The sequence below is a fragment of the Capronia epimyces genome, assembly GCF_000585565.1.
Source record: "Capronia epimyces CBS 606.96 chromosome Unknown aczIQ-supercont1.6, whole genome shotgun sequence".
NCBI classification, from domain to species: domain Eukaryota; kingdom Fungi; phylum Ascomycota; class Eurotiomycetes; order Chaetothyriales; family Herpotrichiellaceae; genus Capronia; species Capronia epimyces.
This window is the reverse complement of record NW_006912909.1, coordinates 1,184,440-1,211,865: the sequence shown is the minus strand read 5'-3', so window position 1 is coordinate 1,211,865 and position 27,426 is coordinate 1,184,440. Positions and strand designations below refer to the sequence as shown.

Genomic DNA, 27,426 nt, shown 5'->3' with positions numbered 1-27,426 from the left:
ACCAGTTTAGCGATTGTGAGGCACAAGTCATATCCTTGGTTCTATTTGACGCTCAGATATTGTATGGGCTCCCCGTATCTTCGGTTCTCCGGCGGAACCCCAACAGTCAATCTAGTCCTCCTATCAACCTCGGCCATCTGGAGTACTTGGTATCTATTTCGTTCATTCCCCCGTCCCAAGAACAGACTTGACCAGCTGGACAGGACAGTCCAGGCAACAAACAAACTCCCATGGATGTCGTGTCCTCATAACGTCGTGTCGCCATTATACTCCGTTCCACCATGAAGTTTCGTGCACCTGGAAATTGCCTTTCAAAGGCGTCGAAGCGCTAGAATCACCGACAAGAACGTCGTAAACGTCCTTCTCCATCACCCACGCATCCCGTGCTTCATCCCAGAAACTTGCGGCGTACTTTTTGGAGATGACAGTATCGACAATCTCGGTGCCTCCTGCTTTGACAAACACTTTGGAAAAGCCCTTCAACTCCTTCTTGGGCCGGTTAATGCTAGGGTGGTGCTGTGAGATGTACACCTGGACAACTTGAGCACCGTCAACCTCGCCGGTATTCGATACCGACGCGGATACCACAATGTCGACTCCGTCGTCATTGACAGAGAGAAGTTTGATATCGAAAGAAGTGTAACTCAGTCCATGGCCGAAAGGGAAGGCAACCTCTTTCCTGGTCTTTTCGTAAAATCGATACCCAATATATACGTCTTCTCCGTACAGGGCCCGGTTTCGCTCCGACTTGTAGTTCAAGAACGCTGGATTATCCTCGTTTCTGACCGGAAAGCTCAAGGGCAACTTGCCACTGGGGTTCGTCTCGCCGAAGACAACATCTGCAATGGCATTGCCGGTTTCATTACCACCGTACCATGCTTGTAGTAGGGCCGGTGCTTCTTTCGCCCAGGGCATGGTGACGGGGGTTCCAGATTGGATGACAATGGCGGTGTTCGGGTTGGCCGCGAGAACGGCTTTGATCAAGGCGTCACTTCCTGGCGGAAGGTCCATATGGTCACGGTCGTAACCTTCTGATTCCCAGTCCTTGTTAAGCCCAGCACAGATGACGACTTGGCCGACCTCTTTAGCAAGCTTGACAGCTCGCACGATTTCCGTGTCAATCGACGCTTTGCGCTCGAGTCCGATTCTGAGCCCACCCGAACCGAAGCCGGTGGTGCCAGGGCTCGTGAACTTCATAGTCGGGAAAGTGCCAAAGGTGATCTTGATGTCGTATGTGACGCCTCTCTCCAATCTGAGAGTTCCAATTTCCTCCGCCGTCCCTGCGCCGAAGAACGAGGGACCCGGTCGTTGATGTGTCTCGTTATCCACCACACAATCTCCGTTGACGAAGATCTTGCCGGTTCCTGCACAGCAGAGACTAAAATCGTACTCGGTCGACTCTTCAGGAGTAAAAGTGCCGTCGAGCTCAAGCCAGTAGAGATAGGTTTTGACGAGAGGATGTTTATAATCAACGAGCAGAATATCAGAGTAGGACACGTACACCTCATCGATGGGTTTTCGATCCCTCACTGAAGGGGGATCCAGGAAGACCTTCATGGTCAGCCCGTCTTTGTTGCCAGATGTTTTCGTCAAGCGGCTCATGAGTGGGAGATCTTTCCAGCCAGGAGCACCAAGCTCGTACTTGGCGTGTGGAACCTGGGCTCGGATACCCTCAAGAGGGCTTATGGCATAGTATGGTAGGAGCGAGGCAGAGCCACCACCGCAGTACGCAGCGTATGCGGCGTTGGGCCCAATAACAGCGGTGGATTTCTCCTTGCTGAACGGCAGGATGTTGTTCTCGTTCTTCATCAAAACAATGCCGCTGGATGACAAGGCTCGGAGCAGGGCTGAAGTCTCTGGGGTGTCGACGGTGGTTTCAGGCGCATTTTCTGGGATGCCCAGAGGTTCGACTCTCTTGACAAGCTTGAGGACTTCCCGGACTCTCTGGTCCACGTCGTGCACGCCGAGCTTGCCACATCCCAGGGCTTGGTTGACAAGTTTTCCGCGGACGTACGTAGGACCGGGCATTTCCAAGTCCAGACCTGCTTTGATAGCCTCGGAGGTCGAGTAAGTTCCGAACCTGTCGTGGTCAACCCTCATCCATCACCAGCAGTCTAGAGCCAAACATACCAATCGCTCATCACCAGACCATCAAAGCCCCATTCGCCACGAAGAACATCTTCGATAAGCCTAGGGTGCTCGCTGGCATGGATCCCGTTGACTCTGTTGTACGCTGTCATGTAGCACCACGGCTTGGAATCTCGCTGGGCAATCATGAAAGGCATAAGGTAGATTTCGCGTAATGCGCGTTCAGTCAAGATACTGTCGACCGACTGTCTCTGGTCCTCCTGGTCATTGCAGACATAGTGCTTGATGGTAGCGGCCACACCAGTCGATTGGATGCCATTGATGGTGGCTGCACTCATGGCTCCGGCGAGATAGGGGTCCTCACTGAAGCTCTCGAAGCCACGGCCGCCCAGTGGGGATCTCTGCATGTTCGTAGTAGGACCTAGAATGACCGAAGCACCTTTGGCAATAGCTTCTGCGCCCTGCAAAGCACCGCCTTTCTTGACCAGGCTGGTATCCCACGTTGCTGCCAGCCCCGTTCCTAGCCAGTGTCAGAGATGTCTCCAGTCTTAGCAGCGGAATCCGCACTCACCACAAGGGAGACAGGCAGCAGGGACTCCGTTGAAGAAGCGAGTTCCACGGACACCATTGGGGCCATCAGACAACCGAATGGATGGAACACCAAGCCTATGGACAGGAGCAGTGTGCCAAAAGTCGATGCCTGACAACAATGCGACTTTCTCGGCAATATTCAGTTGTGAAAGAACATCTTCAACATCAAGACTGGCCCGCTGCACGGGCATGGACCCCATAATGGCGGTAGTGTAGTTTGCAAGACTCTGGACGAGAAGAAAGAAGAGAACGAGGTATAGATGAAAGCAAAACTGCCCCGACAAGGAATGTCAGGTTTACAGCATGAAAAGAGCAGACTTTTCTAAGATGAAGGGGACTGGAAATGGACCAAAGAATAAGATGGAATGGAAAGCTGGATATAACATGAGAGAGGAAGACCTGGGAGAACTTCGGCAGTGCAGTCCCACCAAAATGAAGAAGTGAAGATAGCAATAAAATCACGTTGTGTACTCCGTCCGATGTAGACACCACCATGGACACGGAAGGAGAAGTGGCGACCGACAACCGAGGCGAGGCGCAAGAGCATTCCGAAGGAGATCGGGGAGAAAGACCCACTGTACCGTGCAGATCTAGCAGGCATCATCGACCAGCAGCAGCATCCCGGGGTGCTATGGCTCGTGTAGTGAGTGACAAGGCATATCCTGAGGAGGACAGGACATGGATGATTCGTGAATGGCAAAGGCCGCTCAGCATCTCCGTCTCCGTGTCTGCCGCAGACGCACGGAGGGTCGGAGAAGGAAGCGAGTGAAACTCAATGATGGACGATTCATCAAACGATAGGAGTCATGGTGTTGACGGCGGGATGGTCAAGGGGAAGAGGGTGAAGGACTGATGGAGAATGGAGAATTGGAGCATGGAGCATGGGCCGCTTTGAGCCGAGAGCCGCGTGTCGCCCGTGATTGGACTGACGGCTAAACATCGGTGCACTAGAAGGCTTAGAGCGGTCTTGGCAACTGCTAAATTGTACCCCGCTGCTCACCAGTCTGGCGCTAAGCTGGATCCAGTTGGCGTGCATTTTGTGCGTATACGGATCATGTGCGTGTCCGGAGATATCAGATTTCCCAAACATCCAACATCCTGGAGGATAGAGCCAGCTCATATGCACAGATGATTCTCCCTTGGTCGTGCTCTGGGATCAGCCGATCACAATTGGACAATTGGGATTGGGTTGCATTCCACTGGCAGAGTCTTGCAGGTTACTTGCTCACTGTCCTCTATAGACAATCACATCTGGTTGTGGTACGTTCTGCTTCCTGGCTTCAAAAAGGGAACCCAACAGACTGGTTCAAGGTTCAAGCGCTATTCAACCTCGACCGTAATCCCCTTCTGGCATGATTTGTCTCCATCCTTGACGAGGAAGTTAGGTTGCGGCTAGCCACTGCCCCTGCCCCTGACCCTGCCACCGCTACAGTACACTCGAGGCGGTCTCGGATGTTCATAGTCCTCAAGAGAAAGGGGCCACGCGTTGGCTAAATCCTCAATCACGCCTGGCCTCGATCTCGATCTCGTTCGTGACTGAAGCACTGCTTCTGCTGCGATTCAAGTAGTCAGACTATCCCACTTCCACCACCGACCAGGTGACACCGTGTATCACAATCTGATCTCCAAGTTTCCTATCGTCCATGCACGTCCATAGAGATGGGATCGAGGCCTCGCCTTCGGGAGTATTGCTGCGCCAGTCCATGAGCCACTCCGTGGGCTGATGGCTGTCTCCAGCGTCTCGGCTCTGGCTCTCAGAGAGAGCGGGATTCCTCTGGACCGGGAGCTTCTGCCACCGCTCCACCAGCACTCCCCGGGGTGATCCGTCGTGCTCGCATTGCTGAACGATGCCTTGACAGTAGTCTCCCACACGAATGACAACCCCGCTCCCGTTTCGAGCCGCTCTGTGTACTCCCAGCTCCAGCGTCCTCGCCACGACACAAGGTGACCGACGAAGATCTCCGGACCCGGGCTCGGCAGGCGGCGTGCTCCAGTATTCCTTGTACAGCTCGACCTGTTTAGTTTGGGGATTCTGCATCATCCCGACCTCGATACAATCGTCATTGGGGAGGAGAAACATGTCTCCCTCATCGCTGATGCCTGACCCTTTTGAATCAATCTCGTGTGCCCACACCGCATGTGCTGAATAGGGCATCGAGACCTCCGATGTGTCCGGAGAGAACGTTGTGCGGGAGGTGCCCGAGAACGCCCAGAATGCTGGGTTTCCGGTCAGTGGCCTGGAAGAGTCTGGCTGCAGTGGAAATCGTATGTCGACGAAGACGGCATTCGGAGACGTGAGAACCAGTGTAGATGTGTCCTCATATGGAGGAGAGAACCCCTGTACACATGTCCAGAGAGGTTAGAAGGAGCAGAGCTTTCTCGCATCGTGATTTTTCCTACAGACACCACAGACACCACAGACACCGCAACCATCCATGCAATGTGTGAGTGCAGAGAACATCTAGCACACCGGACTCCGTAGTTGGAATAGAAGCTCACCCAAGCAATGCCCTTGCGGATTGATATTGAAGGCTTCTCTAAGAAGGCCTTCTTCCATCGAGGCAGGTCGGCCCCCTTGGCTCCCTTTTCCTCCACCTGCCCGATCGTGCCCAACTTCTCTCCAGTCATGCCGTAAAATTCCATCGTCCGACAGGATTCGTGCTGCCCAGTGGGAGCTGAGCTAAGCTGATACCGTCAGTACCTCAGCTTCCCACCTCTCGATGCGGAGGGAGGTCGAAGTGAAGTTAGACGATGCTCAAGGCGGATTTGATGATGATTGATAAAACATTGAAGTGTAATCCTCCAAGACTCTACCCGATACATCCGCAACATCAACAACGATCGATATTCGAGACATAGCCAAGCCGACTTTCCATATCCATGGTTTATATTTATCTAACTCTCAGGTTCCTTCCTTCCGTCATCACATAATTATCGACAGGCGGAACAACTTCATGATTGACTGCTTGTCAATCGTTGGGAGGATCTCAACTCCAGCTTCAGCCGTCCAGCATGGCAGGGCCGGGTCTATCCACACGTTCCTCTCATTGTTTGTCCTCCCGCCTAAGGTATGGCCCCTTGGGCTTGACGATATGTGTCACAATCGAATGATCGGCTCAAGTAAGCCCCAGTTGCCACTATAGCCTATTCTCCAGCCAGTGAAGGGAGGGCCAGGCTAATTTCGCATCGTCTTTTTGTCATGCTCGTGGGCACTCTTTTTCCTCACATCACTTTCCCTTGCAGCATGCCGCTCCCTCTGGAGGAGAAAATGCCCATGATCCCAAACCCCAGATAGAACAAAGCAAGAGGATACGCCACCAAGCCTCGCATGCCCTTCATCCTCCCTACACTGACGAACATACCCGAACTGCTATATGTGCACCAACCCACCGCAGCGGCAGTCAAGACATACCCCATTGCCGTGTCCATGGGGAGCAACACTCCAAAAAGCGCGGTAAAGACCAGTGGCAGAAAACAATAGCCGAGGACGCTTGCGCTCCGGGAGAAGGTTAACGTGCTTGAAAAGTGACCACCACCATGGCCTGAGCTGCCAGGTCCATGGTCTGGCTGCGCCTGCGAAATCTGGTCCGAGTCGTTTGGATCTAGGGGTGGGGTCATCAGGGCGAACATCCAATGCAGCGCGATTGACCCGAACAACGCGATCCCGTAGATGTACCCGTAGAAGAACTTGCCGGAGAGAGCGAGAAAGGTCCCGTACAAAATCAGGAACAGGAGCCCTCCATATAAATCGCTGTCGTCCATGATGTGGGGTGAGGGTCGTGTCAACGGGTTGAGCACCGTGAGCGTCTGTCCCCCATAGTAGTCAGAAACTTCTCTTTTAATTTCCCCCCTCAGACCAGAGAGCACTCACCTTTGTTTTGATGTGTGAAAAATTCACCCCAAGCTCTTCCATCAACCCTGGCTCCCCTTCATAACCTTCGGTCCCAAAAGCAGCCAGCCAGCCGGTTCTTAGTCCTCCGGAGTCTCCCATACGGCCACTAACCCCTGGAATTCCCGCACCTCCACCGAACGCGCCGGACGAGCTTGCGCCGTACCCAGCATACGCGGTCGCGCTGTTACCGGCGCCATAGCCGCCAAAGGACGCCTGTGACGGCGTGGTGTGGCCGGAGACGGTGGCATAGGACGATGGGTAGAATTGGAGGTTTGATGCAGCTGCGCTGTTGCTCTGCCCATACGGTTGATTGTAGTAGGACATTGTCGAAGGCCCTGGTGGCCGTTTCGTGATGTTGTGGGCAGGTTCGTGGAATGGTGAGGTGGTCTGGTCTTCTCCAAACGCTCGCTACATGCACATCCAAGGAGTGGCTGAGGTGTTTCTGGATGCTGCGCAGGCGTTATCCTCCAAGGTTGTCGGGTAGAAATCGAGATCGAGATCGTGCTGTAGATGCCTGTAGAAAATGCTGATGTGTTCGAGTTCCAGGAGTCTGTCGTGTCTCCGGTTCTCCAACTGTCGTGAGCCGCAGGTGCGGAGGCCTAAAGCGGCCTCCTTGGCCTTTAATAATATGGCGAACACCAGCAGTATACGGTAAAGAGTAGACATATAGCATAGCACCCAGTGTCGCATGCAACTAATTTTCCGGGCTTTGTAGCTACTATGTACAAGTCTTCTATGTCATTACTACAAGAAGTTTATCCCGATGCCGAAGGATACTCCTTTCCTGGCTTCCTCGTATTTCCGCACCACAAGAGGTAACGAGAAATTGAGTTCAAACCGCGCCACAGGGTGAGCATAAACCAGGCCAAAGCCGGCTGAGATGGTGGGCAATCCATTGCTGAGCTCGTGAATAGCATTGGACACACTCTGCTTGACCTCCTGGTGTGTCATTGGGCCCTCTTTTTCCGGGTTTCGTACAGCCAACAATCTCCCACCATTGACGAAGGCTTGAAATCGAAGGGGCTTATCCTTTCCAACCTTGGGGAGTGGTAGAAGCAGATTTGCGCTCCCAGCGGCATAGATATCCCCACCCACTGCATCAGGTCCGTCATGAGGCCCCAAGCCCGACAGCCGGAACCCTCGAACGTCGTTCGGTCCACCGAGCTGGAATCTATCGTTTATTCGGGACGGCTCAGGGTTTGGACTTGAGCCCAGAGCCAACGGATACAAAAGCCCTGCACGGAATCCAGTTGTCAGACTAATCCCGCTGTCACCTTTCACGCCTGGTAGCGGGATTGGCAAGGCAGACTGGGTCTCGAGTTCGCTTTTGAAAAATGCGACATCTCCTCGCAGCGGGCCCCAACCAGCCAACTCAGCCGTCGTTTTGGCATAGTATCCTCTCGAAGGGAGCGAGGGGTTGTCTCTCCAGTCGGCCGACCACGAATGTGATATACTGCTCTTAAAGGAATCCCCAGCTTCACTTTTGACCGTCGTAGAGGCATTCTGCGAAAGACCCGTGATTTGCCGCCACAAGCCGTTGTAGCCTATTTCGTGGAGTGAGCCTGTTGATGTAACCCAGCGGAGCTTGCTCCAACCGCCTTTGAGTACCTCTTCATGGCTAGCAAAAACTTTCTGAGTTGCACTTTGGACTCCCGCGGCCTGGAAATGTATGTCAGGGTTGCTCAGTACCGGCGTATCAAAGAGAGCTTGGTATGACGACCGCGTCCGTGTCCCAACGGATGCATTCACGTCGAGGGTCTCCGCGCCGCCAAATAGGTTCCTCCATTGCACATTGGCGTAGGCCGAACCTTCAGCATTGCCGAGATCCGTTCCAGTCTTTGCGAATATTCGACTCCTCTCCTTCACGGAATAGTAGACAGCAACATCGGTTGGAGTGGTCGTAGGGTCGGTTTTCGCCGGCTTGTCAAGGTATACGGAGATGGGTTCGTGGTAGATACCTGCAAAGCTATAAGTCTGGCTTAGACGCCTGTTCGACCGAGAAACATACCAAATCTTCTCAACCTTGTTGCTGCGTTGGCGACCTCGTGTATCAGCTCTGATTGTGTATACGGCCGGCTGCGATTGGCACTCAACAAAGGATCAACCACCCTTTTGAGGAAACCATGTCGGGTATTAGAAGCACCAAGGACGGTGACAGAAGAAACAGTGGTTGGCAACGTTGAATTTTGGTCGATGAGCTCAGCGAGGCGCTGTTGGGTCAGCTCGAAGGTCTTGTGTCGTTTCTCGTTGATAGCTTGTTGGCGTTGCTCAAGCTCTTTCGGATCTGCCTTTTTCAGCAGCTGGAATATGGTCTCCTCGGAGGCAGCGCCCGAGTCGGCCATTGAGGCCAGTGCTGTTGCGCAGACTAAATACAAGTTTATAAGGCAGTGGAGGTCGTAGAGCTCCCTTCAAGATACTCTAGGTGAAGCTGCTTAGCCTCCCTGGTTGGTGGTTGTTAAAACCTGGCCCTCCCGACAAAGTCCCAAATTGGAAGAGGCTGCCGCCGCCCTGTATCCCACCCCTCAGCCTGGTTACGGCGGGCACTATCCGTACAGAGTACTTTCACACCACCATTACACAGTATAAGGAGAAAGGTAGCAGATGTTTCAGGTAATTAGGCATGTATCGCAACTCTAGGGCAAGGTGAAGTTGTATTGCTACATCTAATATTCACAGAAGTCAAATTTGTCGGACTTTGATCATCCAGACTAGGCCCGCGTATTGATTGTCCTCACACGAGAATATCCCCTTCTGCGAAAGACGGGGGAGGCTGAATACCCGGGCTAAATGTTCCTCTTTCAGAGCACGGTGCCCTTGTTCTGCTTCTTGTCGACATTGTAATTCTTCCAGATTGCAATAGAAGGGATGGCCAAAACGAGGATGCAAGTGGCGGAGATAGCTCCGTACTTCTGACTCTCGCCCCAAGCATAGTCGATCGCGTCCCTGATTGGACTGCCAACCGGATATGTCATTTGAGTCAAATAACCACCCATATAGATGGTGGTGTAGTCGTCCTTTGCATCGGCCGGTAAACTGTTTAAAAGTTTTTGGGGGAAGGTGTTATTGTAGATCGCTGATGACACCGCATAACCGACGGCACCACCGACGCTGGACATTAGTCCAATCAGTGAAAGCATCATGGGGACACCATCACGATCGGCCGCAGCCATGACAGCCATATCTTCGCCAATGACCAGAGTACCACCGCCGAAGGCGATGAAGATCTGGCACATGACAAGGTAGCCAATGCCATGGTCCCGGCCTCGGAAGTAGATCATAAGACCTGCACCCAGGAACATAAGAGGAAGACCGAAGAATAGGCATGAATATTTGAACCTCTTGGTGTAGCGAATCCAAAGCCCGAAGACTACACCCCAGAAAGTCGAGCCGACATTCCAAATCTGAGTCATGTAGCCTGCGTCGCTGATGTCGAGATCGTACACAACCAGGACGAAAGAATAATAGTAGAGATCCCACGAGTAGAAGGAGAAATAGAGGATAGCAGCCAGACAGCAGGCTCCGAGAACAGTTCGTTGTCTGAAGAGCTCCCATCGTATGAAGTGGGTCCGCGCGAAGTATTTCTCCCACACGGCGAAGATCGGAAAGAGGAGACCACCCACGACTATCATGGCGATGAAGCTGGCGGAGTGATATTGTGTCTTGCCATAGGTTTTTAGAGTGAATGGAAGCAAGATGAGCACAAATGCAGCCATGAGTAGGCAGGCTCCGATGATGTCGAATTCGTGAAAGTAATGGAGGAGCGACCGGAAGACGGTTCGTCCGCTAGCTGGGCGTTTGTAGTAACCCATCTTCTCAGCTTTGACCTGATAGAATTTGAAGACAACAACGAGCGGCATGAAGATGAAGAACATGATGATACAAAAGGCACCTGGTGATTGGTCAGTGATCGATGCAGGATTTGGGCCGCCTCACAGCGTCACCAGGACACCTTCAAGTTTGACAAGGGATACACACCATAACCCCATCTCCAAGTGGTCGCAGAAAGAAATGCTTGGCCTAACTTTGGCGCAGTGAAAGCGGTGCAGATGAAGGGAGTGCCGACGAACGCAAAGGCGAAAGCTCGATTCCTAAGGCCAGAAGTGTCTGCGACGAACACGTCCATAATCAGGTATATCGCGTCGTATCCGATCCAATAGAGGACGTAACCAGCCGCATACGTACTCGGACCCTTGGACGCGGCGATGACGACCATACCGACAAGGTAGACACATACAAAGATGAAGAAACCCTCCGCACGACCCCATATGTTGAGGACTTTGGCTATAGGTAGTTTCACCACGCCGCCAATCACGCTGGCAAGGACGTTGGCTGTCGTGAGCTGGGGAGCGGTAGCGAAATCGGCGTATGCGGCAGCATTGAAGATGGTGGTGGTTCCTTGCTGAAGGGCAAGCATGAAAAATGCGACCCAGATCCAAAGGTAGGTCGCATAGACAGCCGCCTTCGGCCAGACGAGAGCCACCGCTTCTGCCTTTTGGACACCAAGCTGAGCATGCTCGGTGACCCGGTTGGGGTTCTGGATAACCTCTTTCTCGTTCTGCTCCTCGAGACTCAGACCATCCGAATCGGTGTCACTTTGCGAGGATACATTTTTGTCATTTTCTGACTGGGCTGCTTTGCGCACTATAGTGTGAGTTTCGAGCCCTTTGAACTTCGCAAAGAAGCTCATAGTGTGAGAGATCGGTTAGTTGGGTCGATAGAGGTCTGATCGAGATTCAACTAGAACTGACAGCCGCAGCTTTTAAACAGGGGGGAAGAACGAGCTCTACCGGGATGGAGGGCCAGGTCATCTTTATAAGCTTCATGGATCTGGGTCCGCCTCGCCTTCGTTGGAAGAAGCTTCACCCTTAGCCATGCTTGCTTTGCTTGCTTGAGCAAGTAACGTTGGTGTCGCAGTGGGAACTTCTGGATGGGCGGAAATTCTCGGCCGAGGTCCCGCTATCGACACCCACCATAGCTGTAGTGTAGCATCTGATTAGATGAAAATTTGGAGGTGACATGGTATCTGATTAGATTGTCCGCAACTAGTGGGCCGCGCTGTATTTACGCCAATTGCGTTTGCGAAAGAGAGGTTAGTAGGAAATAGAAGTGTGGTGGACAACAAGAAATCAACAGTGAGAGACGGAGGGCCCGAGCAAGGGGTTTGTGAGGGTTTTGCACAAAGCATCTACTTTTCTCGGGCCTGTGACCTGTGATGCGCACGTGCTAGAATGGGCAGTTATCAAGGCTCTAACCCTCAACTCCTCGCAGCATTCAGTCTTGACAACAGGAGCCACCCACAATTCCTAGGTTACAGGTAGCTATGGTACCTGCTGAAATGCTGGAGTGAAGCATGGCGATGAGGGAGCTGGGAGCTGCTGCTCGATGTGTCGCATGATGTAGTGGAGATGACTGGGAGCAGGATTGCCATGTATCATTTCTCGGCATATCTTTGCCAGGCGCCGCGTGTAAGGTCTCAAGGTGCATGTCACACTGAATGTCGATGCGATACTCCGTATTTCGATCTCGATCTCGATGAAGTCACATCAGATTATTGCCGGCCCGGGAAGGCGAGATGAGACCTGGCGTCATCACGTGATCATCCCGCTTCTCCGCCGCTGGCAAAAGGTCACGGTGTAGGTGCGGTGGACCATCATCGCTGCATTATACGTACTCCGTCCGAGTGAGCAGTCACATTGTCGCAGCCAGAAGATCTTGAACCCGGCTCAACTGCTCACTATCTCCCCTCTCCCTTATCCTATACGGCGATCTAAGTACCAAATCACAATCTGGTGTCGTTACTGTCAACTCCTTCCGTTATCCATACTTCTCCGAAAGCCTGACCTGTCGCCTCCTTCCCTCAACCCCTCGCCGAAAGAGGAAGAGTTGTCATCACATTTCGCTCTCTACACTCCGGGAGCCTTGGGCAGCTATGGCCACCAGGGCAGCTCACAAAAGGTTGACCAGAGAATATCAGAACATCCAAGCAAATCCTCCACCTTACATCGTTGCACATCCTTCCGAATCGAATATCTTAGAATGGCACTACATCCTTACCGGGGCGCCCAACACGCCGTATGAAGGCGGCCAGTATTGGGGCTCGCTGGTATTCCCGCCCGACTACCCCTTCGCACCACCCGCTATCCGGATGCACACTCCTAGTGGCCGATTTCAACCGTCCACAAGACTATGTCTGAGCATCAGTGATTTCCACCCCAAATCGTTCAACCCGGCCTGGTCAGTGTCAACTATCTTGATCGGTCTTATGTCATTCATGAACAGCGAGGAGATGACGGCCGGCAGTACAGGGGGGACTCCTGCCGAGCGAAAATGGTACGCTGCAAGATCGAGGTGGTGGAATTCTACTGGCGGCGGATCGGCTTCCAAACCGGTCCCAGGCGTCCATGCCAGTGCAAGAGGAGTAGGGAATATAAAAGCTGGGGACGGTGGCATCAAATTCAGAGCAGAATGGCCTGACGAAGACAGAGAGAACTGGGCGTGGATCAAACAACACCGCATTGATCCTGCGACAGGGCAAATGCTCCCCGATGCAGAAGGTGAAAACATCAATTGCTCTCCGGAAACCAAAGCACTGCGGCGGATATTGGGAGGTAGTACTACGGGTGTTGGAGCGGTGGTTCAAGGAGGCCAGGCTGCCCGAAACGCAGGACAAGGCTGGGTTGGGCGAAACAAAATGTGGTTGGTGGCCGGCTGCTTGGTGGTGTATTTCATGATAGCCCGCATATTGGGTGAGGATGATGGTGTATCATGACACACTGCACGTCGACAGATTTTGCTAGCCTTACGGCGCACACCTGTGCAAATCCTGGCTTCTTACTCATTCATGTTACATGGTTTCTGTGATGGCAGCCGGGTCTGGGGGTCCGGGAGGATAGGGAGAGTCTATCCTTCCGCTTCCACTGGATGAGCGCTCAAAGTATGCATCTTGACGTTGACAACCATTATTATTCGTTTAAAACTGGGTTGTAAGGTTTGAGGGTAGTACTAGGGCCGTTTCGTAGTAGTTGCTCTCTTCTTGTGCGCACTTCGATGACCGATCTTCAGGTCTTCAAGTCTTCAGGCCGACTGGGGGAGAGGAGTCTAAAAGACTGCACTTATAGCAGCTAGGCCCAAGCCCGCCTGTTGCTAACCGGACGTAAGGGAGTCCTTCTGAAGATAGAACGTGCTGTACGGAGAAACACACAAGTATCCGAACGTGAGTGCTTGAAGCGGAGCACGCGGGTCTAGAGTCTTTGGTCTGCTGGGTCTGGGCATTATTACTGACACTGACAGGTGGGCGGGAGATCCAGCGCCTAGACTGAGATGGAGACGACGAGTCTCCTGGATGAACATCGACCACTCCCTCTCGGCCCCCGTGCATGCACCTTTTCGTCTGTCTTTGCTAGACATGGTCCTCGCCCAGGTTCACCCTGGCTGCGTGCCTCGAGCTAAGCCCTAAGCCTGCACTGAAGATTCCCGCCTGGTCTGAGAGTCGTCAGAACACCCTCCGAGAGAAAACGGAGGCATGTCGCTTTCCTTAACCCCATAATAAAGGCTCTCCGCCGACGAAGTCTCGAGAGCAGCCTTCCACCATGCAATGACACGTCTGTCGTTATACCTCTTGCGCCGGGAAGTCCACTGTCCACTTGACCGCTTCATCGGGTTTCCTAAGCCCGAACCTCGCGCTTTCGTAGTGATGGATTGGAAAGATGGGCCGCAGTTCCCTTGATTCAGGTGAATCTAGTCCCGGAATCGTCGTTCAAGAAACTCATTACTGAACTATATAGGCAAGGCTCATGACCTCAAGCCTGCAGTCTCCCCAGCAGCTTCTCCCAACTTCGCCTTTGTGAACCTAGCCGATGATTTGGTGTCTCTGAATGCCCGCAAGATCACCAACCAACATCAACGCTATGTCATTCGATCCCATGTGATGAAAAACGTTCGCCAGGAGTTGGTAAGAGGTAGAAAGAGAACCATAGGAGAAAGATCCAACTCGGACAAATCTGTAAGCACTGCCAGCGACGCGGACTCTTCTGGAACGAATGAATCGCGATTGCCCTTGACGGTCACCATCAAACAAGAGTTCCAGGAGCCTACGAATCATGCGCTCACACCTGGCCGCAAGGCCGGAAGTTCTTGCGCTATGGAGTTTGCTGAGCCTGGCTCGAACGTGACTATGAGCTATACGCCGGCCATCAGCCAGATTGATCCTTTTCTTACCCTACCCTGTAGATCACTGGCGCCCAAGAGCTTGGACGGAATCTTGCGATTCGGTAAGTGACAAGATTGCCACAAGCTGAGCCGAGCATTAACTGTTGTGGTCGCAGGGTTTGATGTTCTTATACCCTTGACTTTCTCTTCGGAGCGTCAGGACCGGCTTACTCGACAAGGTCTAGTGTTGCAGACCAAGATTGCAGACCCTCCTACGTTTTGGGGAATGATAGGCGTATTTGCTGCTCACAAGGCTATCTTCCAAGGCGATCACAAAGACCTCGCTCCGTCCGACGTCAACCACGACGACCTCATCACTGATCCGGATTACAAAAAGGTCAAACATGAAGCGCTCGTGGCTGTCCGGCGGAAAATTGAGCGACGTGAACGGATGGACCAATTCATGATCGAGGCGTGCTTCGGACTTAGTGCGACGGCCACTGTTGTGGGCAATTTTGAAGAAGCGCGAATGCACTTGAAAGGGGTCGCTCAGTTAATGTCGATGTTTGGCGTCGCCCAAGATTCCGTGTCGTGGCTTCCGCTCTCAATCGTCAAGGTCTCGGTCGGATTGTTATCAATGCCCATCTTCGAACTTCCCTGGACCCGATGTCCGCTGCCACGCGAAATAGAGCAACGCATTACACCTACTCCTGATTCTGGGATGACACGTTTGGCTTCTGCCTTCCAACACATGGACGAGCTAAGCCAGCCGTTGAGGGTTCTTTTACTAACCAGCCGGGACATCTGCAACTTTTGTGAGTTGAATGCCACGGACCCCTCTGGGCTGTCGTCCGCCGAGAGTGCCGCTCTCGATCGGAAGGCCACTGAACTTGAATTCGACCTGCTGGCCTACCCCTACAAATTTGACAGCTTCCATGGCGAGTATGCGACAGAGCCCCAACTGCCACCGCTCGAAGCAGTTGTCCGGCTAGCTGCGCTGGGATTCCTATCTTTTACTCCGCACACCATCTTCCCACCGACGGGGTTGGGCAGGGCTCTGACTCACCACCAGAAACGAGCATTTAAACGATGGCTCCAGGCGAGGAGTACCACCTGCGGCGTTCCAGAATTGAAAGCTATCACCTGGGCACTGTTCACATTCACGCAAGGTTCGTTGATGCAGCCAGAGGAGGTCTTTTTCAGCAGACACCTGTTGAGGTTGACTCGGCAATTGTCGTTGGTCAGCTGGCAAGACATTGAAACTATCCTCTCCGGATTTCTCTACATCCCAAGTCTCCAATCATCCCTGTGGAGGACTATTTGGACGGCAAGCTTCAAAGACTGCACACCGGCATAGTCTCTGCTGTTAAGTCCCTGACTACCGTGGAAGAAATTGCAACCAAAATCTCGGGGTCTGTCATGTTTCTTCCCAAGAGCCAAGCCCTGCCCAGAACGCCCCTGGTGGGTATCAGCTGCTACAGATCAAGCAGGCGGGAACTCTTGGTGTACATGGACTGTCTACACACATCATCATTCGTAGAGAAGAGACAATCAGAACGCGCAAAGATCAAAAGATCCGCGTCAACCCTTGAATACTGTACAACACCAGCGCACTCAAGCGCTAGGCTACCATGGGGACAACCCAGCCCACAATAGGACTTCAGAAAGTCATGAATGTACCCTGTTCGCCAGGACACCCAAGACACCACACGTGAATATCTAATCTCGTGCAGTCTCTACCTCACAATCCAATGGTCATGATCAACTTGCGTTGCCATCGGAACCTTTGCTCCTCGCCTCTGCTTCTCGGGCAGCACCGCCGCTAGCGCGATGCCAGAGATCGCCGCCCCATCTCATTGCTCGCTCAACCGCGGCGGTTGGAGTGTCTAGAGCGGGCCTGATGTCCAAATAGAAGACAGGCTCGCCGGTCTCCTGGACACCGCCGCTGTAATAGTCAATCACATAGCGGACCTGCTTGACAGAACCATCCGGCATTTTGCGTGACACATACCAGTCATGTCGATCAAAGGGCGGTTCCCCCCCGAACTTTTCTGGCATCACATATCCCAAAGCAGAGAGAATGCGGGCCTTGGGAGTCGGTTCGCCCGGACGGCCCATAAAGCGTATAAGTTTAGGACGAGACTCGTCGTCGGGATCCGACAAGCCCAAGGCTTTCCTGCGCTCGGCAAGCATTTCACGTTTTGCACGCTCCATCGCGATGCCTTGTTCGCCCCGACTGCATACCTGCCAGCCGTGCATGAGACCTTTGCTGAATACTTGCTCCCACTCTTCGATTTCGTTCCAGGCGCCCTCGTTGAGGAAGTTGTGCACAGCGACCATCGACTCGACGGCGTCGGCAGGCGTGTCAGTGTATCCTTTGCGCAGCATCGCGTTGTACATTTGTTGCGGGGATGGGTATTCCCAGTTCGAGTCCGAGTCGCCTCGGGGGATGGAGGAGATTTCTCGATCAAGTGGGAGAGATACCTCTTGTGGTGAATCGGCAGGGCGAATGTTAGAAAGTGAAGGCATGTAGTTCAGCGGGTTCAGTTTGGACAGCGCAAGAGACGATCGGGAAGTTTGCTGTGGTTCAGAGGATTGAGGTGTGTCGGGTGAGGGCTGCTGCTCGCGGGATTTTACTGGACATGACGATGGTGACGGCGAGGATTGATCTCGGTGTGGAAGGAATGGCATTGGTGCATTTGCGCCTGGCTTGTGCATAGGACATCCTGCCTATACAGCTGTTAGACACCTTAAAGTTGCACTGACGGTTTTCGGAGAGAAGTTTACAGGAGGAGTGGCGTCAGATCGAGGTAGAGGATGCGGCGCAACGAGCGATGCACTTGGCCTCGGCTGGTCTGCCCAGAACCAACCCATCGTCGGCACAAAGTGAGAGGATTAGATGCTATAGAGCGCTGTAGGAGGTGATGGAATTGGTACGACAGCCCTTCAACAAGGCCTGTCGGATGGATAGAGTGATGGATGGTCTGAGCCCGCAGACATCTTTGACTCTGTTCCGCTCCGCGGCCGTGTATTAGTATTTCTCTCTCGCTCGCTTAACTTTCCCAAAACGCCTTCAAAAGTTCGCGACGCCATCCATCCGGTGGGAGACATGTTAAGAGACGACGACACCAGCCCTAGTTACCAGGAGTGGGCATCTATTCCGCTGGACTTCAAACGCCTGTGTCTGGGAGCCCTGCTAAGCTGCTCATTGAAATAAGTGTGTCAGATAGGCAATATGTCATTCTGTTGTCGATAGTGCTCCCGTCTGTTGACTGTCGTCGCCCACACTCAGGTACCTGCGACCTCGCCGAACACTCAACCTACATCCACAACAACCTTGAAGGCGAACCGCTCTTGCCAAGATGGCTACTTCTACCGATGCAAAGGGCTTCAAGCAGGACATGGTGGTGTCGATACGATACCGAAATGACCTGCCTCCTCCGCCCATGCCCCCAAAGCTCCTCGACATCGACACAGGCGGTCTCGCACAATACCTCACTACGGGCTATGCGTCGGGGTTGGCAAAGCGCGAGGATCCAAACATTGAAGTTGACGCGGAGGGGGGAATGCCCATCGACATGATCGGTGTCCCTGGTTACTTTCTCGGCGACGAGAGCGCGATCATGGCTCCCGAGATCCAACCGGTGCTCGACCCTGCGGATCACGCCCTCATGATGTCTGTTGAACAATTAAAGAGTCAGGGTGCTAAGAACAACGTCTCTTTCTTGCGCAAAACACAGTACATGACCTCCAGCCAGATGGCTCGGGCGGCCACCGACCCCTTCGTACGAGCTACTCCCCGGTCGCGGAAGGTGTCCGAGCACAGCCAAATTGCACCTCCCCCCGTTTCTCGCGACGACCCTGAAAACATCAAACGGCATATTCAGAAAGGTTTCGATATTGCCTATCCTGATAGTATTCCCTTCAATCCTCCCGAAGCCAAAGCGAACCCAATCACGCCGCAAGAGCGTGATGCTTGGAAGAACCCCGTACACCCCGACAATCCGCGACTGAAACCTGTCGAGTTCTACCCCATACTCCCAGACCTCGATGCTGTCACTGACATGGCTGGGAATTGGCAAGCACTCAAGTTCGAAAAGCCTCCTCTACCACCACACCATGGCCGGAGAGATGATCGTGTCGACGTAGGTCTATTAATGGCGTCGGAGAATGCGGCCGAGATGCCCAAATACCAAGCCAAGAAGAAGGCGTTTGAAGAACATCCTCAACTCTACGAAGATCCAGGTCCGGAGCCCTACGTCTGGTCGCTCTTGGTGCCCAAGCAAGTCGACTCGGTCCCTCGAATCCGCAAGATATTCAACGACTCGGATCCCAACAAAGATGACCCGGCCTTGTACGCTCCGCTTCTCGAAGAGTCGGCTGATGGGTCTCAACGTCTACCTTTCGAGCGTGTCCGCGTCTACCAGTCAGCCACGCAGATCACGGTCGACCCGCGCCGAGTCATGGGCGTGTCCCTCGTCAATGCCGACAGGTTGTCTCCGGAGTCACGTTTCAGCAAGCAAGGTTCGGCCGCGTACTTCTATCCCATCCTTGAACGTGTGCGTATGAAGGCGGACCGCGGAAACCTCAGCAAAGCGCAGGCTCACAGCAGTCAAGCCGCCGATGATGAGGCTACTGCAAACATCCCCGATCAACTGATGGTGCTGTTCAAAGACCCCAGCGCCACGGAGAAACAGTCTCGGTACCAGTTCCGCGGCGAGTATGACGAAGCATTCGCCGAGGAGTTTCAGGAGATCTTGCGCGCGGCCGAGGCTGAGCAAGAGGAGCAACGAGCACAAGATATCTTGGAAGAGCAGGGCGAGCTCCATGAAGGGGCGCAGGATGTCTCGATGCATGAAGTCGCAGACGCGGAGGGCGCAGATATTGCTACAAACGGTGTTGGCCATAAGGACCGAGACGACGACAGAAATACCCCCGCTGTCAATGGAGGCGACGCAGGGGCCGAGTACGACAGTGATGGGATGCGCGACGATTGACATTAGCAGTAGCTCGATACTCGCCCTTGTTGGCTCGCAAACCAGGCCTCTGGGGAACGGGCTTGAGAGCGTTGGGCGTTTGAGAGGACAAGAAAGTGTGCCAACATGTATGGAACAATCTTGAAAAGTGTCATCACTCAATGCATAGTCTAACTCTTCATGGAGATGAATACTGTCGAGCTGTTGGATTTATTCTCGACAAACCCATGTCCTTTTTGGTGTTTCTTCTTGGCTACCTTCCCAGTGCACGAATGAGACCAGGTGCCCCATCAACAAGCGAACACGCCTTACACAACATCCCTTTCTGTTTTGTCTGCGCAGCCCAACCTTTTTCTGATGAAGAGCTGTCCACTGCGCCGGTAGAGCCTGGTGATTGAATCTAACTATGGTGGAGGTGGCCACCATAGACTCTGCGCGTGAACTCCGGCTCTAGTGGTCCCGACACAAATGCCATTCCACACTCAGTAAGCTCTAGCCAGATTCCTGAGATACCAATCGACCAGTCTGCGACCCTGCTTGGCCTCACTGATATGGATCAAGTCGCCCTCGATGGCGTAATCCAGTTCACTGCTGTTGGCGGTCTCGCCTTCCAACAGGCCGCCTTCGGACCATCGGATCTGCCTGCTGCGCTGTTTGTTGACCAACAGCCAACTGCGCAGTTTCTCGGGGTCAACGTCGAGGAAGCTTGACAGCTTCTTGAGGTCCATGGTCGTGTAGAGTTTCAGGTACGACTTGACGGTGGGGTTGTAGAGGGTGTTCTTCACCTCATCCATGAAGATGTCGGTGTGGTGGTCCACCGGGTCGATGTTGAGGGACGGGTTGTCGAAATCCGGAGGGGTCGGGTTGATGAACTTGGGGCAGGCAGATTGGAAGAGCTCCTTGTAGACAGGCAGAGACTCGGGCCCGCCGCGCTGGAGGCGGGCGAACTTCTCACCGTACTTCTCCCGCAGGGCAGTGTGGATGGTGTCGTCCAGACGCGTGGGCGCGAAAGACACGCAGATGGCAATCAAGGCATACATCTGCTCCGTCTTCTTGGCGATGGCGTCGAACTGCTGGTTGCCCTTCTGGAAGTTCTTGGTGCGCGAGACATAGACCAGGATGTGGCTGAACATGCGAACGGCGTCGGCGTAGCGGCGCAGCATCATGTAGGAGAAGCCAACGTAGTAGTATGTGTTGAGGTGGGCGGCCATGACGCGGGCAAACATGGCCTTCTTGTTCATCTCGATGTCGTCCAGCGTCTTGAGTGCCAGGCTAAAGTCGCCCAGCAAGCAGTGCACCCGCAGCAGCCCGATGATGGAGAAGTAACCGAGCATACGGTACAGAGGTCGAGAGCCGTATTCACCGGCGACCGCGTTGCCATCTTCGCCTCTCTTCTGCGCAGCGAGTTGTTCGTTGATTTGCGACCGTTGAATGAGAGAATATAGCACGTTCAGGACGGAGTAGCAGCCCCAGACATTTGGGTTTTCCCGCAGGACTTGTGCCTCCTCTTCAGTCGGGGAGGTTCGTGCCACCCGGTTCCTGTATCTGCAGAAGGACTCGAATTGGTAGATGAATTCGTCGATCAGGTCCCAGCAAAATCCTAACCCGGGCTGTTCAACGTCCACTGGCCCTTCCGAGTTCAGGATGTAGTGGAAGAGACTGCAGTAGTTGTCGTAGCTGGCGATCTTAGACTCGATGCTCGCTTGGTACTCGAGTGGCTGAGCGGCAGCATCAAGTTGTGCCTTCAGGTCAGGGGCGCCCACACCGAGGGTGTCGATTCTGTCAAGATCTGCTCCATCCGCCTCGTAGTTGACTTGTTCCTGGTAGTCGGCGACCAGGGTCTCTTCTTGCAGGTCATCATCCATGGCGGTGGGTTCGGTGGGGAGGGAGTGAAGCTGTTAGCTGTTAACTGTCGAGTCGCACCGGTTCTGCTTCACCAGGAGCAGAAGAAGCAGTTTGATGTTCTTTCTGCAAGGTCTTTGGAAAGGTTGGCTTCGTTGCCATTTTTGGCGTCCTCGGCTGAATTTCCCCATCTGTCAATTTCAATATGCTGTCACGTGCCAAAATGTGGGCTTGGCGTTGCTTACTGCGGAGTATTCGACTTTCTTTTCAGCCTCGTCATACTAATCATGGCCGGGAACATATACCCCTCCTCTGAGCCCTACATGATATATGATTAATAGCAGTAGTGGCCATGTCCGAAGATTGCTAAGCATCCGCCAGAAGAAAAAGGTTTAATATCCTCATATCAAGACTGTGATTTCAGAGCGCAGTCAATCGCCATATATCTCTCACTGTGTCTATACCAACCAGTACCATGGCGACGTCCTACGAAACCTTCTCACAGGGCTTCAAAGTGGCTTTGATCCAGCTTCACCCCAAGGTGTGAAATCCTTGGAACTCTCGCCATTACCATCCATTGCTAACATCCGTGACCAGCCTCTCGATCTAGAATACAACTTCTCCGCCGCCGCAGCGTATATTCGCGATGCAGCGACCCAAGGCGCCTCTTTGGCTGTGTTGCCCGAGTACCATCTCTCTGGCTGGGTTCCGGAAGACCCGCAGTTCAGCGTACTGGCGCAGACCGCGTACCAATATGTCGGAAAGTATCAGGACCTGGCCAAGGAGCTGAAAATCAACATCGTCCCGGGCACCATTGTCATGGTCGATCCGAAGTCCAACTCGTCACCTTCCGCCCCAGGAGCGACGACCAATGGAACAACACCAGAGATCAGCACGCAAACTCCTGCTCTCCTGAACATCGCTTATTTCATTGCCTATACAGGTGAGATTTTGGGTAGCTACACAAAAGCCAATCTATGGCATCCCGAACGCACAGTCTTGACTTCAGGCCCGCACGCCACAAGGGCTGCAACCCACCACGACCACGCTTCCGCTCCCGTCTCAAGCGAAGGGCCCCCTCCACCGCATACGATGATCGAGACGCCTCTAGGTCCTGTCGGCCTGGTCATCTGCTGGGATATCGCCTTTCCCGAGGCATTCCGCGCACTAGTCAGGCAAGGCGCGCGCCTCATCATTGTCCCGACATACTGGACGACGGATGACCTGACGGAAGAGGCGCGTAACTACGGTCCGGATGTGGACGTCATGTTCCTGAAGTCGGTCCTCATTGCGCGATCTTTCGAGAACACGTGCGCCGTTATTTTCTGCAACGTCGGCGGACCGGCGGACGAAGGCTACTCTGGCTTGAGTCGCGTCGTTCTCCCCTTGGTGGGGCCGGTTGAGGGTAGTTTTGACTCTGGTGAACCGGGTATGAGAATTGTAGAGGTCGATATGCGCACCGTCGATGCTGCAGAGGAGAATTACAAGATTAGGGAGGATCTGGCGAGGGAAGACTGGCATTATGGGTATAGTCATGGGATATAGAGAACGGAACTGCATTGGTCATGAGATGAACATTCCCCAATCAAAGCTCCCAGGTATCCTACATATAATGGAAGAGGACTTTAGTGCAGTCATGGAACACGACGCTGGTCGGTTTGATAGGTAAAGGCTCCTTTCTTTGCACTCTGCGTAGCAACCATTCCCTACGGTAGTCTTCAGGTGCCTCTGCCTCTCGAGCGCCATCGTTGTCTCTGAAGCAGGTGTCATTTGTAACTGGGCACTCAACTTCTTCTCCATTCTCTGCTGGAGTAGAGTGCACAGTCCGACCAGGACGAACAGCCCCTGTCGGCTGCTGAAGCCACCCCCGAATGCGAGCCGTTTTGACGGGTGGCCACTCTGAGGATTCTTTCACCGCTGTGTGGCTCGACGTAAACCGGTCCATCGGATGCAAGAGTCCTCGCCCAAGGGGAACCGCACATTATCGTTGCTGACAACGTGATCCAGCAACTCAATAATGACGCCTCTGTTGACAAGAGCCCGCCGAGGCGCAATGAGCTCTTGGTTTGACTGCACCTGCGCTGGCTATCAGTCTAGAAATGTTGTGAATAGAGGCCAGTCCGACTTTGGTAGATCACCTATCGAGCTTTCCAGTTTGATTAGACGTTGTTGGTAAGCACCAACATTCGGGTCTTCGAGAAAAGTTTTGTCTCCTCTTTCCGGCATCAGATGGGTAAGCATCACAGTGTTCCGATTGTCAGCGTAGTGACGGCGCAGTAGTTCCGGAGCTTATAATCCAAGGCAGGGCACGCAGAAGCCCTTCCTATCCCGCAACCGTGGTTGTCTCCGACAATAGGTCCGACTCGTCTTAAAATTGGGGGTAGGGTCAAGCTTTTGGCTAGCCGGTCAATTAGGGATTTCGCTGGGATTCTCGGCGAACTCTTCTCCATGTTCTTTCAAAATTTGCTCCGCCATGTCGACGCTTGGCTTGATCAGACGAGCTCTCTCTTCTGGATGGAGATCTAAAAACTCTTGGAACTCTCGGAACCAGATATCGTCCTTCGCCGGACCTTTGCCATCATAACCCACAACCGCCTCGGCGATAACGGCTAGTGCGACACGAATGGCTGTATCCCCGCCATAGCTTGTGGGAAGCTCTGCTTGATTGATGGGCTTGAATATAGACTCTGGACTGTCTTTGTCGATGGCTAACAAGAGGCATTCCACGCGATCCTCGAATCTCCACCACTTGGGCAGGATATGGGTGCCTTCAATCAGATCAAGGAACCGCTGAAAGTCATCAATGGCTGTTGAACACAGGAGTTAGTACGGAACATCTAGAGAGGGGGGTCAACAGGCTAGAGACAAGGACAGGGAAAAACTCACCGTCGCCTTTGGCCCAGACCAAGCCATCGATAGGCTTTCCTGGGTAGTATATACCATGATCCTCATCCCGCGAGGTATGGTCGGTTTCCACCCTAAGGCGGTAGGCATCGATGACAATCCGAAGCACTTCATCATGCTCCTTGGACGAAAGGTATGCATCTGGAGCTCCTTTCCCTTGGGCCAGGTTGCAAAAGGGCTTGTGTTTGGGCCAATGAGCTTTCTGGCACCTAGGTCTGATCAGCACAGGCAGCAAGTCCAGAGAGTAGAAGCCGGACATACTCCTTCGAGCAATAGTCAACCAACAGACAGCCGTTGCAACGTCTCAGAGGCTTCTGAAATCCTAGAGCTAAGCAATTCGCACACACCGAGAGCTTCTTCTGGTGGAGATACTCGTGCTCAATCTGGCTCACATATGTCACGCCACAAATGGGAAAGGTTTTCTTTGTGGCCATCTTGATGGTAATGTTATCAGGTTATCACACTCTCTTAAAATCCCAACAGGGTGAGCGAGAAAGGATGAGGAAATAGAGAACAACTTTGGAATGTAATCGAAGATGGGTTCATGTATGAGGTGCCATGATTTAAATGTACGTAGATGTTATACTTGCGTCCTATGGCAGGTTTGCCGACCCTTGTCGCACCCTGACAACACAGCCTTGTCATCAGATCTACACTGTTGGACGTGGTTAGGATACAATGCAGATCAAGATATAAATCTTGAACAATGTTAAGATATACTCAAAAGTCACAGTGCTGCTGTATCTCTCTACACACATGCTGCAGTATTCCGGACCCGGAGCAACCTCCGCAACAAGTCTGTCCATCAACTCGCTAGCACAAAGAAAGGGTCTCCTAGCCCATAGGCTCGTTGACGAGATTGATCTTTGTGCTGACCCAGTGACCGGGAGTGTGGACTATGGGTCTGGAAGGCCCGTCCGAATAGTGGTCGCCACATAAACTTGATGCTATGTTCAGAATCAGGGCATTGCAACGACGGTCCCGCAGCAGTCGGGGTGTATTCGAAGTCCATAGTCTGCCGCAAACTTTTGGGATGCAGAAGACAGTTCCCCAAGCTGCGTGACGCCGGCGTCCATGTCCATCATTAGAATTGGATAGCTGTGCTCTTGCATCCATGGCACGTAGATGACCAACTAAGCCTCTAGGTTCTGAGCCATAGGAAGCTCTCATAAGAGTGTGTGCGAATTAGTGACCTTTGTTTGTAGCCGTTCTGAAGAAGGACCGGTTCTCCTCAGCACAAGTTCACAGCCACAAATCTGGGTGATAATCGACCGTCAACCGTGGATCCTCACCGTAGAGCGCCTGCCACGAGCCAAACCCGCCTTCCAAGATACAGATTTCCTGAGCCACAGGCTTCTTCTGTTCTTGTTTCTGGTCGTGGTCGTGTGCCGACTCCTTGTCCTCAGACGCCCGCTCTTTTGCTTCAGCCCTCTGCTTTGCTCTTGCATAGCTCAATGCAGCTTTCGGGCCCCTCTGCTGACTCAACATGCAGTGGAAGACTACCTTTTCTTTGTCTTTCAGCGTCCTCACGAGTTCGGGCATTCGAGCGTCCAACTCGTGCAGCGGGACCCAGGTGCTGTCTTTGATGTTGCCACCGATGTGGTCTGAATCTCGGACATCGATGATAGCAATCTTGGATTGTTCCGAAGGTTCGAGGAGAAGAGGAGCCAGGGTTGTTGGCTGCAGAGAGGTTAGGGATGAAAGGGTAATGGGCGCTGAATTAGTGGCCATCCTTCGAATCTGGGGCGACGAGGAGGCTAAGGCCAGGGAGCTGGGCTGCACGGCGAGATTTGGCTGTCCTGGTCTGCAAAACTGGCGAAGTAGATTGCTCGGCCCGCTTCGAGCAAGCATGAAGAACGCCAGTTACCCAGCACATAAAAGGTCAGGGCGACTGTTGTAAGAATGAAACGTAGAAGAATGCTGGTGGTGTACACTGTACAGTATTCCGTAAAGTAGTGGCCCCCGTCCGCTTCTGATTGGCGGGCAGTTCGCCGAGCTTCAAGTTGAGAATTGCAATTCAATGTCTCTCTGGGCGACAACGACGACGACATTACTTGTGAATTCGACGATTGAACCACCCACTTGGGCATCTGTCTACCATCATCCCTTCTGCGGGCTGCATCGCACGAATTGCCATCGTAACTCCGGGTACGCAACGGCAGGATGGAGTCTGCTCAACCAATGCAGAGATGCGCCCGTTGTTTACTATCTCCAACCTCGAGACACATTCTCGCCTCTAATGCTCCCCTCCGACAACAAAGTACACGACGGCTCCTGTCAACACGTACATTCTCGACCTCGCAGACCGCGCACGATGCTCCATCTCCTCGATCGGCCTCGACTCCTAAGACCGCAACGACAGCCGCAGGCGCAGCTCCACAGCGGCCCTCGATCAAAGACCTTCTACGCGATCTACGGGCACGGGAAGAGCCAAGAAGCGGCCAGACAGTGCACGATCGAATGGACGCACTGATGGGCAAGAGACAAACCGGTGCAAGCTCGGGACGGGCGAGTTTCGCCGACATCATGGGCCGCCGAGCAGGAGGCGGCGGAGTCGACCAGAACAAGATGCTGGACGATCTGAGCCAGGAACTGCACGAGACCTCGTCGATCTCGTTACGGCTGAGGCCGACGCTGGGCCGCACGGTCGATGGCTTGAACGGCGATCCGTCCAGGGGGTTCCGAATCCTGGAGCGCAAGTGCGCCGAAAATAAGATCAGACAGGACGCGAGGAAGCAGCTGTTCCACGTCCGAAGTGGCCAGGCCAGAAAGGACATCCGGAGGGTGAGATGGAGGAAGCTTTTCCTGGAAGGATTCATTGCCGAGTGTGGGAGGGTCCGCCGCATGAGGAAGCAAGGCTGGTAGCTGGTAGCTGGTAACTGGCAATGTGTCGTTCTGTCACAACTGAATGCTTGGTGGGCAGGGTTGCGGGAGGCATAGTCATGTATGCACAGAATCAATGTCAAGTATTGATATTGGCTCCAG

At 53.4% G+C, this 27,426-nt stretch overlaps 14 protein-coding genes across 14 annotated transcripts; 5 read left to right on the top strand and 9 right to left on the bottom strand.

Annotated features, from left to right (window-relative positions):
* Positions 1–264: 264 nt before the first annotated feature.
* A1O3_07317 (beta-glucosidase) lies at positions 265–2,879 on the bottom strand (the record flags this gene model as incomplete). The annotated part of the gene is made up of 3 exons (XM_007737427.1): positions 265–2,080; positions 2,131–2,608; positions 2,660–2,879. 3 exons carry the CDS (start codon positions 2,877–2,879, stop codon positions 265–267), a joined length of 2,514 nt encoding a protein of 837 aa, XP_007735617.1.
* Positions 2,880–4,252: 1,373 nt separating this feature from the next.
* Positions 4,253–5,322, bottom strand: A1O3_07316 (uncharacterized protein; the record flags this gene model as incomplete). Its single annotated transcript, XM_007737426.1, has 2 exons — positions 4,253–5,017; positions 5,179–5,322. 2 exons carry the CDS (start codon positions 5,320–5,322, stop codon positions 4,253–4,255), a joined length of 909 nt encoding a protein of 302 aa, XP_007735616.1.
* Positions 5,323–5,901: 579 nt separating this feature from the next.
* Positions 5,902–6,895, bottom strand: A1O3_07315 (uncharacterized protein; the record flags this gene model as incomplete). Its single annotated transcript, XM_007737425.1, has 2 exons — positions 5,902–6,486; positions 6,551–6,895. 2 exons carry the CDS (start codon positions 6,893–6,895, stop codon positions 5,902–5,904), a joined length of 930 nt encoding a protein of 309 aa, XP_007735615.1.
* A 420-nt stretch (positions 6,896–7,315) lies between these two features.
* On the bottom strand, positions 7,316–8,913 carry A1O3_07314 (uncharacterized protein; the record flags this gene model as incomplete). Its single annotated transcript, XM_007737424.1, has 2 exons — positions 7,316–8,529; positions 8,580–8,913. 2 exons carry the CDS (start codon positions 8,911–8,913, stop codon positions 7,316–7,318), a joined length of 1,548 nt encoding a protein of 515 aa, XP_007735614.1.
* A 456-nt stretch (positions 8,914–9,369) lies between these two features.
* Positions 9,370–11,258, bottom strand: A1O3_07313 (uncharacterized protein; the record flags this gene model as incomplete). The annotated part of the gene is made up of 2 exons (XM_007737423.1): positions 9,370–10,460; positions 10,547–11,258. 2 exons carry the CDS (start codon positions 11,256–11,258, stop codon positions 9,370–9,372), a joined length of 1,803 nt encoding a protein of 600 aa, XP_007735613.1.
* A 1,242-nt stretch (positions 11,259–12,500) lies between these two features.
* A1O3_07312 (ubiquitin-conjugating enzyme E2 J2) lies at positions 12,501–13,340 on the top strand (the record flags this gene model as incomplete). Its single annotated transcript, XM_007737422.1, has 1 exon — positions 12,501–13,340. One exon carries the CDS (start codon positions 12,501–12,503, stop codon positions 13,338–13,340), a length of 840 nt encoding a protein of 279 aa, XP_007735612.1.
* Positions 13,341–14,277: 937 nt separating this feature from the next.
* Positions 14,278–16,076, top strand: A1O3_07311 (uncharacterized protein; the record flags this gene model as incomplete). The annotated part of the gene is made up of 3 exons (XM_007737421.1): positions 14,278–14,302; positions 14,356–14,841; positions 14,896–16,076. The coding sequence occupies 3 exons, from the start codon at positions 14,278–14,280 to the stop codon at positions 16,074–16,076; spliced, it is 1,692 nt and encodes a 563-aa protein (XP_007735611.1).
* Positions 16,077–16,480: 404 nt separating this feature from the next.
* Positions 16,481–17,593, bottom strand: A1O3_07310 (cytochrome c heme-lyase; the record flags this gene model as incomplete). The annotated part of the gene is made up of 2 exons (XM_007737420.1): positions 16,481–17,449; positions 17,507–17,593. The coding sequence occupies 2 exons, from the start codon at positions 17,591–17,593 to the stop codon at positions 16,481–16,483; spliced, it is 1,056 nt and encodes a 351-aa protein (XP_007735610.1).
* Positions 17,594–18,081: 488 nt separating this feature from the next.
* A1O3_07309 (uncharacterized protein) lies at positions 18,082–19,716 on the top strand (the record flags this gene model as incomplete). The annotated part of the gene is made up of 1 exon (XM_007737419.1): positions 18,082–19,716. The coding sequence occupies one exon, from the start codon at positions 18,082–18,084 to the stop codon at positions 19,714–19,716; it is 1,635 nt and encodes a 544-aa protein (XP_007735609.1).
* Positions 19,717–20,177: 461 nt separating this feature from the next.
* On the bottom strand, positions 20,178–21,560 carry A1O3_07308 (eukaryotic translation initiation factor 3 subunit L; the record flags this gene model as incomplete). The annotated part of the gene is made up of 1 exon (XM_007737418.1): positions 20,178–21,560. One exon carries the CDS (start codon positions 21,558–21,560, stop codon positions 20,178–20,180), a length of 1,383 nt encoding a protein of 460 aa, XP_007735608.1.
* Positions 21,561–22,012: 452 nt separating this feature from the next.
* On the top strand, positions 22,013–23,082 carry A1O3_07307 (uncharacterized protein; the record flags this gene model as incomplete). Its single annotated transcript, XM_007737417.1, has 2 exons — positions 22,013–22,078; positions 22,135–23,082. 2 exons carry the CDS (start codon positions 22,013–22,015, stop codon positions 23,080–23,082), a joined length of 1,014 nt encoding a protein of 337 aa, XP_007735607.1.
* Positions 23,083–23,943: 861 nt separating this feature from the next.
* On the bottom strand, positions 23,944–24,875 carry A1O3_07306 (uncharacterized protein; the record flags this gene model as incomplete). Its single annotated transcript, XM_007737416.1, has 3 exons — positions 23,944–24,344; positions 24,424–24,650; positions 24,703–24,875. 3 exons carry the CDS (start codon positions 24,873–24,875, stop codon positions 23,944–23,946), a joined length of 801 nt encoding a protein of 266 aa, XP_007735606.1.
* An 808-nt stretch (positions 24,876–25,683) lies between these two features.
* A1O3_07305 (uncharacterized protein) lies at positions 25,684–26,172 on the bottom strand (the record flags this gene model as incomplete). Its single annotated transcript, XM_007737415.1, has 1 exon — positions 25,684–26,172. One exon carries the CDS (start codon positions 26,170–26,172, stop codon positions 25,684–25,686), a length of 489 nt encoding a protein of 162 aa, XP_007735605.1.
* Positions 26,173–26,967: 795 nt separating this feature from the next.
* A1O3_07304 (uncharacterized protein) lies at positions 26,968–27,306 on the top strand (the record flags this gene model as incomplete). Its single annotated transcript, XM_007737414.1, has 1 exon — positions 26,968–27,306. The coding sequence occupies one exon, from the start codon at positions 26,968–26,970 to the stop codon at positions 27,304–27,306; it is 339 nt and encodes a 112-aa protein (XP_007735604.1).
* Positions 27,307–27,426: the final 120 nt, after the last annotated feature.